Genomic DNA, 12,611 nt, shown 5'->3' on the forward strand with positions numbered 1-12,611 from the left:
CTTAGAAGTTTACTGTGACAATCTTGTTGTAAATTTCGATAATGTTAGTGATTTTAATGTTGTTATTGCAGCAATCTTATTGTAAATTTTGATAATGTTATGATTTTAATGTTAAGATCTCTTGTTATGTTATATATGTGAGATCTGCAAAGATATATATAGCAATAACCTCTAATTTGTTATTAAAAAAAATCGATCCCAACTTGGTAATAACCCCTCAATTGTTATACAAATAGTCTCAAATGTATTCCTATATAAAGATTTTATAGTATATATATATTAACAGTATTTTGAGAAAATCACACCAACATAGTCTAGATATGTAATAGGCTGAGTAGTTAAATATGTAAATGGGTTTCCATTTAATGGGATTTCAATTGTTTCTAATAAATTTGATCGTATAACTATTTTTGGAAGAGCAATTCCCTCTCTTTTTTTAAAGGGTTAAGGTACAAAAATACCCCTAACGTTTTGGGCCAGGAACAATTTTATCCCTAACATTTAAAATAGGACAATTTTACCCCTAACGTTGGAAGCCAAGAGCAATTTTATCCCTAACGTTAATAAATTGGGTTAATTTGAAAAATAATTCATCAAACTGTCTTCTCGATCATGAATCTTGTTATCTACATTTCATATGTATGTCATTTTTCAATAACAAATCATAAACATTCGTTGGGATGTGAAAAAAACAAAAAAATATACTGTATCTTTGTACGAATTAGGCAAAAAAAATAAAAAAATTCACCGAATTTATAAATATTAATCTCAAATTCTATTATTAGATTATCAAAAACATGAAATCCTTTTTTTAGAACAAACTGTTATGTAATTCGTGCAGAATAATAAACAAAAATATGTGTTTTATAATAGTGTTTGAAATTGACACAATTTATCAACGTTAAGGGTAAAATTGCTCTTAGCTTCCAACATTAGGGGTAAAATTGCACCATTTTAGACGTTAGGAGTAAAATTGCTCCTGATCTAAATCGTTAAGGGGTATTTTTACACCTTAACCCTTTTTTAAATTAAACCAAACAGACTGAAACAAGTACATATACATGCATACAAACTAACTATAAAACTTGAATGGGATTATATTCTCACGAGTGATTTATCAAGGTATAGCTAATCATTTGCATATTTAATAAATCAACCCTTGGGCCTTAATTTTCTTGATGTATTGTCAACATCTTCAGAGCAGCTCCCAGAAAGAAAACAAAAGTAGAAAATCATTGGAAAACAAGTACGGTCAACAAAAACCTCTAATGAATGACATGGGTTATTAATGTCAAACCTTATCCAGGAAAAAACTGCAGCATAATTAATTAACAAATGTTCAACAGAATGGTTAAAGGCATGAAGTGCAAGTAAAGCATTACAAACCAGAAAATTTAAAGCAGCAGAAAGTAATTGCAACACCAATATAGTATATCAGACAACATACTGCTAGGTTCATCTAAGACAGATATTTTAATACTGAACTCAAATTAATGTATTCTCCAACTACAAAACCTGACTACACCCTAACAACATTACACAAAATCCACCATCATAGAACCAAAAGCAAGCATAAAAAAACCATACCATTAACTCTGCGGCGATGTCTTGGCAACTGATGTACCGTTACCATCAGTTGAATATGCTGATGCAGGCTGAGAATAGCTACTACCATAAGAAGTGTTGTAAGGTGGCACAGCCTGCCCATAACCTGATTGCCCATAAGCTGCTGGTGCACCATACCCTGACTGAGCACCTGTTGCATTGAAACCAGATGAGGTGCGTTGCGTACCTGATTCTGGTTGAGCATAACCAGATGCTGCATATCCTGGTTGCGCAGCAGTGGGCTGACCATAACCTCCACCAGTAGTAGGCGATTGTTGAGCCTGTCCATAAGCCGGGGGATTACCTGGAGGTTTCTGTGCCTGAGGAGCTCCATAACTGGATCCATATCCAGGTTGAGCTGGCGGTTGGCTCCCATAACCAGCTTGGGAAGTTGGGGTCAGTCCATATCCTGGTTGGGCATTTCCTTGAGGCTGCTGCCCTGTAGCATACCCTTGCTGACCCATTGCAGGAGGCTGACTTGGTGCTTGAGTAGAGTCTCCTTGTGCTCCATATGGAGGAGTATGTCCTTCTTGAGTTGCACCACCCACATTACCATAATTGGGAGCAGTATAACCCTGCTGTTGATCATATGCTGGTGGGTGACCATAACCTGATTGAGTATACCCACCATAGCCATCATGAGCATAACCTTGTCCCTGCTGATTGTAACTAGAAGCAGCTGGTTGACCATAATTATAACCAGTGCTGTCTGCTTGAGCTGCAGAGCCAGCAGGAGTTGGTTGTTGCTGTGAAGAAGCTTGCTGGTTATAATAGTCATAACCCTGGCCGGTCTGCTGACTGGCAGATGCATTTGACTGATCCCAATTGGATGGATATCCACCCGATGATTGTTGGGGAGGATAGCCTGTATAAGGTGGCTGAGACATATTATACTGTGGCGATGGACCAGGGTAAGCTCCAGGTTGTGCATAACCATAACCAGGTTGCTGCGCTGGAGGAGCTCCAGGTTGATTCCAACTTGTTTGTGGCCGTGCTTGATATCCTTGTTGAGGATATCCTCCGCCCATTGATGGATTCCTTGCACGATTCTGCACAGAAGTGTTATCCAAAATAACCCATGCGAACTTCCCACATATGCTATCACTTGCACATTGCAGAATAATAAAAATATATATACATGAACATATAGGCAATAAAAACAACCACATATACAAAACAATACAAAACAAGAGAACGCATGCCTGATGTAGGGATTAACGGATTTCATATTATATCAGGAAGGGGTATAAATGCCTACATACCGTACTCGGTTGGTGGAATTATTGAGTTACTCCAGCAGAAGCCCATCCTCTCCCTACTTGAAGTGAATGGGTACAAAAAATACACCCAGACAAAACAAAAATTCTATACAAGCTTTACCATATAAGTGAATTAAGACATATCTCACTGCCAAATCTGGCAATCAGTTCATGTTCATTTGGAAATGCATATCGATATAATATAGTAATGATGTTGCTATGAAGAATTCATAGAGGCAGGAGGCACGTCTAAAATAAATAAATTTAGATAGGGCATGATATGGATCAATATTATATCAACTTCTCAGAAGTATCAGAATTCATCAATACTGCAAATGCAACAGAAGTATACAGTAAGCAACCAATACTTAGAATTCAGTAACTGACTAAACGCACCTGGATCCTGACTAAGAATGAAGATACTAATAAATATTATTAAAAAAACTATCTTGCGAACTTCATAATATTAGAAAGAGGCTAAAATTCAATACCCAATGATCACCACTAAATAAAGCTACTACTATGAGATGAACCATATAGACACTTTTAAGCCAACAAAGTCACTAAAGTAAAACATATTTCAGTCAATAAAGCCACTAGGATCAGCTCAGGTGATCTCCTCCACCATAATGCTGACATAAGCGCCATCAGCGACATTTCAGTGACACATCATGAAAATAATCAAGGAGAGCAGCCATGTAGCATCCACATGTCCAAAAAATCATAACTTATGTGTCCACATGGCATCTATGGCGCCAGCATTCCAATGGAGGAAATCGTCTGAGCTTGTCCTGGTGACTTAATTGGCTCAAAATTTACTTTAGTGCTTACTGATGCATATATCATATCCTCTACTTTAGTGACCATTGGTGCTTTTTACCCCAATAGCTCAGAGCCGAAAGATAAATCCAATCTGATTCTATCCCTTGCAAGTAAGCTTGCAGATCCTCTAGGCAATGTCATTTGGTACACATCAAGATATGGGATTCAGAGCCATACTACGGCAATGCTGAGGGGAACACCAACACAATGTTATCCATGTTGGTATCACCGAAAGTCCAACAACACTAACCCTACAATAATTCCCAATAGCAATATCAGTGGCATCACAAGGTCAATAAGAGCATTCGGTTCAGAATTGCTATATCCAAAAGTAGCACTTGAGATTTCAACCAAAAGCTAACATTGGGCTCAGAAGTTGTTAATTAGCATTGCCAACTAAAAACAAAATATTAGCACTCCCACCAACCAAAAATCCAATATAATCAGTATTGCACTAAGAACTTATGGCAGATATGACCACTCTTCACGTGTAGACAGAACTCAAAAAAATTCATGTGTAGACGGCACTTAAAAATTTCAAATTGTGGACATGTTGCCTTCAACCCGCAAATCCACCTCCACCTCAAAAAATGTTAGCAGGTACTAGGCATATAAATATATGAAATCGATACAGTAGGCAAGAGAGAAGAAAGCTGATATGCTAATTTAATGTCATTACTTGATCTGAAGAAGTCAGATATAATACTTGAGGAATGCACATTACCATGCTTAGTTCCTAATAAAATACTACACAGCAGCAAATTTTAATAAACATGCAGTCTCAGTTCAAGCAGTTAGTATCGCAGAATCCCTTCTCCATCTTCCAGAAACCAGTTCTACAAAAGGCACTCAGCCAGATATGCTGTTAATTCCAGGAGGATCAGCAACCAAAAGATATCTGCAACTTTCTGAATCTAAATAGTCCAATAACGGAAAAATATATAGATATATCTAACCCAGTTATATATAACCACATAACTGCCTGAGAAAATTAGTTCTTGGAACAAATCCTATAATATTCAGCACAACAATGGAATTATCTTGAAAAATATCAGAATCCAGATACCAGGTGACAAATAAACATAATGGTACACCATCTCTAATTCCATGTGAGGTACAAAAGACAGCAATTTATCTTCAAACTACATAGATGTGACAAGTTCAAATAAAGCCACATACGCATGACACCTTAACTAAATAGCTTGTATCTAATTAATATTGCCAATAAGATTAAGAACTGTGACGAGAACAAAAAGAGAGTATCATAATAAGTTTCTACTGGAAGTCAAAACAACCAATTCACAATTAGTAAAAAAAAAATCAAAAACGGAGTTCTTCAGATGCTGCATTATGAAGAAGAGATACCAGCATTGAATCTGAATAACAGATGCAAAAATTAAGCATAAAAAATAAACAGATATATGCAGTAAGTTCTTGTCATAAGCACAAAAGCACTAAGCAATATGTCCCAGGTCATATAAGAAGGATGTGGAAACTACATATGAAGGAATTACAACCAAATACAAAAAATGGATGAGAGATAGCCATAAGTAAGCAAAGAGATAGACATATAAACAAACTACATATCTTAACAACATAATTCTCCAAATATAACCATGTTTGGAACAACAAAACCCAAGAGGGGCCAACTCTGCAACGAAAATTAACAAACAAGCATACCTCGCTAGTAACTTCAATAACCAATTGTTTTGCAAATTCTATCTGTTCATTGGTGCCCTCTATATGTACGTTTCTTTCTGTTGATGTGTCACCAGGAGGCAAATGCAAAGGTATCACCTGCAAAGGTTTAACAAAATGAACATTCTTGTTACTATCTTGCAATGCAAACATGCAATCAATAATAATACCACCGGCAAAAGTTTACCAAAATGAACATTCTGGTTACTATCTTGCATTAATAATAATACCTACAACACTTGGCACTCATACAGCGCAATATATAATGATCTTATGGCATAAAGATGATGCTTAATGTCAGAAAATAAACCTGTATACGAGCTCCACTCCTTGTTTGCATATTCTTGATTGTATCGCCTCCTTTACCAATTACAAGACCAACCTAAGTCATGTATAATGTATCAGTCACATCTATCACGAACCAAATCAAATAAAACAAGTATGGCTTTCTAGCTATACCTTGTTGTTGGCAATTTTCATCACAAAAGTATCAGAACCACCTTGTCCTGTAAACCTCCGAGAAACTGTGCCAGAACCCCCTGCATCAGCCTGCACAAAACGAAGGGTTAGTACTATGTTAACCGACTAATTCAATAGAATAATGTACCATCTGAAAGTTAGCAGCTAACTAGCAGAACAAAAATAAATGTGCATTGAAGGTAAAAAATAGTACTAATACTAGACCTTCACCTCTGAAAGAACTTCATTTATCAACTGCTCTGCCTTAGAAATTTGTTCTGGGCTACCCATTAGCTCCACAATCCTTGTTACAGAATTGGGATCGGCATCCATATCTCGGGTAACCTGAATCTTTGCTCCAGACTGAATCTGGAGATATTTAATAGTTTCCCCTCCTTTGCCAATGATCACGCCAACCCTACCATTTGGAATTTCAATCTTTTTGCTTGAACCCCCCAAGTATGAGCCATATGACACAGGAATCGCAGAGGGAGCAGAGTTTGACAGGGACTTCACATCTGCTTGTGCCAGAAACACGTATATCAATAAAAGTAAGCACTGTTATTTTGGGATAAAGAACTTTGAGAATCAAACCATCATATGGCTAGAGCAACAAAAGGAACACAAGGTGAACTTCCTAACAAATTAACCAAACTATGTACACCCCAGCATCAATTAATGGACAAAAACAAATAAACTCAGTAGAGCAATAGACACGTATGGGGGAGAAGTAACAACAACAACAACAAGCATATAATAATAGAATTAATATCATAACCCAGTAGCTACTCATTTAAATGCAGCCGTAACACACAGAAATGGGAAGTCTCCTAATGAGGCCACAAAGTCAATTACCATCCACATACTATAAACATAACATAACTAGAGAGAAAAACTAACATCAAACGAAAGTAAAAAAGGCAGTAGCAACATGACGCATACAAACGCAAAGCAGCAGTAGCACAAACAAGACAACACACGGATCCGCAAACTATCAAAACCAACAAAAGATTGATTGTATGTAAATTTACACAGCGAGACAGAGAAAGAATATTAACCACTAGAAGCAGAGCTAAAACCCTTGTCCATGGAATCAAAGCCGGAGGCACCGTTTTCAACTCTAGGGCGCTTAATGTCAGCCCCAGCGCCACTCAAGAGTCGAGCGGCGATCTCCTGAGCTTTCTGCTTGGCCATTTGGATCTCGTCCGCAGGCGGGGGTACGTTGTTATAAGACTGTGGGGCATGAGCCGAATCGGGAGAAGAGAAACCAGTGGACCGGCGTGTTGGCGGCGGCGGCGTTTGATCATCGTATTTGCGCTTGTTTGTAAGGGTGGCGGTGGCATCTGCGCCCGATGGGTACTGAGATTCGTCTGCCATGGTTCGGGGGGAAGAAGAAACCCTAGAGAGTGAGTGGTTGATTGTCGCTGTGAAAGTTGGAAGGATGGGGTTTTTATATACAGTTGGCCCACCGCGTTAGATACTGATTTTTTTATTTTATTTTTGGTTTTTGTGATTTTAATTTTTTTAGAAGAAAAGTTAAAAAAACAAAAAAAAAGGCTTTTTTTATTTGAAAAAAAAAAATGGTTTCGTTAGTAAGGAAACTATTATATCTCAATTCAATTAATTAAATCATTACAATCCATAAAAATATATCATAAAAGTTTGAATTTACATCTTCCAAATCATAAATCGTGATAGATTATATAGTGTTTAAAACTATTTTTGGCACAATAATGAAAAACACACTTCATCCAAAATCGATTTCATAGTCTTTTTCTTTATGAATGACTTCGTGATCTTCCAGTGAGATATATCTATTTGAGGATACAAAACTCTTCTGTTGAGTAAAACATAATAACACACATCTAGAGATATAAACGACAACCACACATACAGAAAACATACCACAATTACCCATAAATTGAGAAAGAACAAGAAGAAACTCACAAATCTACCATAATATATCAATCAACAACTTTATTCAATAAAGGAAAAGCAAAACTAAAAACTAAATAAAGAAAAAGCTTATCTTCTGGCTTTTAGCCGGAAAAAAAATCTCAAAACCTAGATGAAAAAGACGAAAGTTTCTTGACGGCTAGGTTTATGTCTTATTATCCTTACACTACAAAACCATTCCTTCTGATTTTAGTTTTGATAGACAACTATAAAATATTCTCATTAAGTTTCAGAATATTAAATTACGGATAGAAGTGTCTAAGTAGTCTACAAACTTAACATCAAACAAATTTTTGAACCTTTTTTTATTTTATTAAAATAATCGGTAATGCAAGTTAGTACAAATATCGAATATGAGCTACATAGAAAAACAAACACTTAGAAAGGTGTATCTGTATTTATAATCCAATGATTGTAATTTTTTCTTACGATGTCTATTTACATTAAACACTAACCATCATCTTTTTTTTATTAGTTGTTGGCATAACATTTTGTATAATAATGGCTATATAACATATAAATGGTGTACATTATATCATGCATAACATTGTTTTGCATTTAACATTATGGGTCAGTTTGGCATTGTTGTGACCAACAAAACATGTTATTAGGAAAAGTTGTGTAAAAAAAATTGATTTGTGTTTAGTAAATACATGATAAAAAAAATCTAAAAGTAAAAATTATATATATACACATATATATATGTATATATGTATATTATATATTATGTTATATTGAAAGTTATGGCTATTTTTGTGCCAACAAAAATGAATATCAGTTTTATTGATAAGTTATGAAAGCTACTAATGTGATGGGGAAAAGGGGCCAAGAATCGGCGACCTTGTTCTGATGTCTAAGTTAGAGATGAGATATGCTACTGAGTTGTATGTAAACTTAAGTGAGCAAATAAAATGAACTCAATCCCTTTTGGATATTGTGTACTTATATTTATAAGAGGTCTAGGTTTTGCACCCTATATATGAGTAAAAGGCCATGTGGCATTTATTCAATGATGAGTTCAATAATGATTACAACAGTTGCACATGTGATTCTGCAAATCACGGTGCTCGATATGGGTCAGAATGTGCGTGATATTAAGGCCTCTTTTGACTGGTCCACGTGGCTATAGCGATTATTATTAAAGGATAATGTGTTTTACTGGTCCATGTGTATTCACGATCAATGGCATGATATCAGATGGCCCCCCGAAGCTTACGATTCGAAGTGCTTTAGGGCTTTGTTTCATAATGTGATCGAAAAGTGAATTCTCGTAAGTGTTGATAAATGTGTTGCCAGAGGTGGCGTGCCGATCTTTTTACCTTTTATTTCTTAAAGTGTGACACATTATCACTGGTTATTACTTTTTATTCCTTAGGTGATGGTAGTAGGTGGAAGCATTATGTGATGCCATCAGGCATGAATTTTCACATGCACATTAATGAGCAAGTGAATTTGCTCATTCGCCGTTAGATATAGGCTTATTAAATCTAAGCCTCATGATGCTTTGAATCTCCACCTTAGGATTCTAATAAGCCTAGATCTAATGGTGAATGAGCAAATTCTACATGCTTATTAAGGTGCATGTGATCAAGACTGTGTCATCAGGTTATGCCAAACCATGTTAGTGTAGAAGCGCGATGTATTTCACTATTTTTTTGCTGGCCTTTTGAGTTCATGACAGGTTTCACTTTTGTGTGCTATTTCATGTTAATCAAAGTCATTATTATATCATTTAGGCCTTTGGACTACATTAGGATAGGGTGCAAAATTACAATCCCTTTAATTAACCATGTCGTCTCTTCACCTTCCTTAAAAGCCTATAAAAAGTGGAGAAAGACCACTTGCATGTTTTTTTAGCTCTCTATTGCATCTCTATTCTCCTTCCATTGGAGTTTCTAAACATAAAGTCTCTACTATTTTTATTTGTTTTATTTTCGTTGTATGGAAGGTTTGAGACAGAAGAACTCGGATAAAGCCCCTAATTTTGAGAGTATTGAAGATTCCACCTTTTTTTCTAAACATACAGAATACTGTCATGGCCCCTAAGAAGTCTAAGTCTGCCAAAGCTGCTAAGAAAAATCAAGACCAGTCGTTTAAGAAAGTTGGTTCCTCAACACAAGTAAACCACTTAGTTTATGACCAATCCTCGACCTTAACATCGGAAGATCTCATAAAGATCGTGGATTCTTACCCCGACTTGTATGAGATGGATGCACGCCTTCCAATTGAGGAGCAAAAGGAATTTAACCCTCTATAAGGATACCTGAGGGGTTTGCTCCAATTTCCAAATTAGGGTCATCGATTTCCCATTTTCAATGGGATGGTGAATATGCTACGAGTATTCAATCTTTACCTCTATCAAAATTCTCCAAATGCTTGGCTGGATTTGCTTGTGCAAAGGTTTGTGAATAGTAACTAGGCATTTGTTTTGGTCATGTTGTAAACCACTTAGTTTATGACCAACCATCGACCTTAACATCGGAAGATCTCATAAAGATCATGGATTCTTACCTTGACGTGAATGAGATGGATGCACGTCTTCCAATTGAGGAGCAAAAGGAATTTAACCCTCCATAGGGATACCTGAAGGGTTTTCTCCAATTTCCAAATTGGGGTTATGGATTTCCCATTTCTGATGAGATGGTGAATGGGAAGGAAAATAGACAAACCTAGGCGCAGTGGAAATTCATAGGTATGGGGACTATTTATAGTCTTCCAAATACTAACCCTAATTGCATTAGGTTTAATCACTTAATTAGAATCATATTCCGAATAGGTTTACTAATAGATACATAAATAAATATTATTATTATTTTTATCTATATCTTAATATAAATAGATAATAATCCTAATTCTAATTAGATATTTATTTATGTTAGGGATTTAATTATTTAATTATAATCCTTTTCCGAATAAGATTACTAATTAGATAAATAAATATAATCATTATCTTTATTTATATCTTAATATAAATAGATAATAATTCTAATCCTAATTAGATATTTATTTAGGTTAGAGATTTAATTAATTAGAGATATAATTACATTCAACCTTCTAATCTATACTATATATAATTATGAAAGCAGAGAGAAATGAGAAGAAGTGTTATAGATATCTTTTTGATGAGTTGTCAACGTAGTAAAAAATCAGATTAAAAATATTTAATTAATTAAAAATAAATATTTAATTAATTAAAAATAACAAATTTATATTTATAATATATTAAATAATTACTAGCCTATTAATTAAAATAATAAAAGAAAGCAAGAGTTACGGGAAGATGAAAAAACACAAAGCAAAGAAAATCCAAAAGTCACAAATAAACTTCTATATAAAGCATGATAGATAGTATTCCACCATTATATTCATTGGTCACGATAGATAGTATTATATTTCTGAAGGTAAATATTCGATTTTTTTCATATGTTGTAGTTATTTTGTTCTCAATTATGTTGTTGTTTTATTTTTATTAAACAATAGTTGTTATAGTTTCATCTTTCAGATTCATTTCTGTTGTTACCCAGGTTCTATACCTCTCGCTATCTTATCCATATTTTATTTTTTATTTGTCTTTTTTTTCCAAACTGATAGCTTCAATTGAAGTAATCCGACAGAAATAGAAGATGCATGAACAACTAAAACTGGAAAACACAAAAGTGTCAAAATTTACAAGAAATTCTTATGTTTCTCAAGGTATTATTCGATTTTTTTTTTCATATGTTGTAGTTATTTTTGTTCTCAATTGGGTTGTTGTTTTCTTTTTATTAAACAATAGTTGTTATAGTTTCATTTTTCAGAGATGAAATTCCATTTCTGTCGTTACCCAGGTTCCATACCCCTCGCTACCTTATCCATGTTTTCTTTTTTATTTGTCTTTTTTTTTCAAAATGACTAAAATAAAGATTTTGTAAATTTGTATTCTTTTTTAGTATATGTTGCTAGGTGTTATCGTTTCGATTGCTAACTCTTAATTAAAATTTAGATTTTCGGCTTTATATTAACTCAATTTTTGGCTTTCTCAATTGTGCTATTGTTTTATTTTTATTAAACAATTGTTGTTATAGTTTCATCTTTCAGAGATGAAATTCCATTCACTACCTTATCCATGTTTTCTTTTTTATTTATTTATTTTTCAAAATGACTAAAATAAAGATTTTGTATATTTGCATTCTTTTTTAGTATATGTTCCTAGGTGTTATCGTTTTGATTGTTAACTCTAACTAAAATTTAGATTTTTGGCTTTTTATGAACTCAATTTTTAGTTTTAATTGAAGTTTGATTAATTTTTCTAATTCGGAACATGTTGAAATCCACTCATTTTTTTTAGTTTGAGTTTAGCTAATTGATATGGATTGTATTTTTTATTTTTATACATTTTGGTACAAATAGATATAAAGTTTCACACGATAGTTGTTCATTGAAGTTTGAGACATATTAAATAAAATATTAGAATATTATACTTACAATGACGTTTATTTCAATATAAATTATGTTATATTATTATTATTATCAATAAGCAGAGCTGTCTTAAACTTTTTGGGGTCCTATGCTAAATTTGTATCAAACCTTAAAGAATTTTGTAGGAAGAAAATATAAAAATAAAATTTGGGGCCCCTGTGCTAATTTTTTTTTATCAAACCTTTAATATGTAATAGAATTTTGTATTAAGAAAATTTAAAAAGAAAAAAATGAATCGTAAGGTTGTGAATTTTGGATAGTTGAATATCTAAATCACATATACATTCAACAGAGTGAAAGAATATAAATAGATCTTATTACATTATATCATTATTTTTTTCAATTTAAGCTAAT

At 34.0% G+C, this 12,611-nt stretch overlaps 1 protein-coding gene across 1 annotated transcript; it reads right to left on the bottom strand.

The window, feature by feature from the left end:
* Nucleotides 1-1,410: 1,410 nt before the first annotated feature.
* Nucleotides 1,411-7,271, bottom strand: LOC136202369 (uncharacterized). The gene is made up of 6 exons (XM_065992940.1): nucleotides 6,902-7,271; nucleotides 6,075-6,361; nucleotides 5,844-5,933; nucleotides 5,695-5,766; nucleotides 5,367-5,483; nucleotides 1,411-2,654 (listed from the first exon to the last, which is right to left on the bottom strand). The coding sequence occupies exons 1-6, from the start codon at nucleotides 7,218-7,220 to the stop codon at nucleotides 1,590-1,592; spliced, it is 1,950 nt and encodes a 649-aa protein (XP_065849012.1). The 5' UTR covers nucleotides 7,221-7,271; the 3' UTR covers nucleotides 1,411-1,589.
* Nucleotides 7,272-12,611: the final 5,340 nt, after the last annotated feature.

The sequence above is a fragment of the Euphorbia lathyris genome, chromosome 8 (genome assembly GCF_963576675.1).
Source record: "Euphorbia lathyris chromosome 8, ddEupLath1.1, whole genome shotgun sequence".
NCBI lineage: Eukaryota > Viridiplantae > Streptophyta > Magnoliopsida > Malpighiales > Euphorbiaceae > Euphorbia > Euphorbia lathyris.

What these genes read in the sequence shown, in the direction of transcription:
- LOC136202369 (XM_065992940.1), bottom strand. Translation starts at nt 7,220, where the DNA reads ATGGCAGACGAATCTCAGTACCCATCGGGCGCAGATGCCACCGCCACC. An exon ending in TAAATGAAGTTCTTTCAGAG is followed by an intron (nt 5,934 to 6,074) that starts GTGAAGGTCTAG and finishes CGTTTTGTGCAG; the next exon opens with GCTGATGCAGGGGGTTCTGG. An exon ending in TGAAAATTGCCAACAACAAG is followed by an intron (nt 5,767 to 5,843) that starts GTATAGCTAGAA and finishes TACATGACTTAG; the next exon opens with GTTGGTCTTGTAATTGGTAA.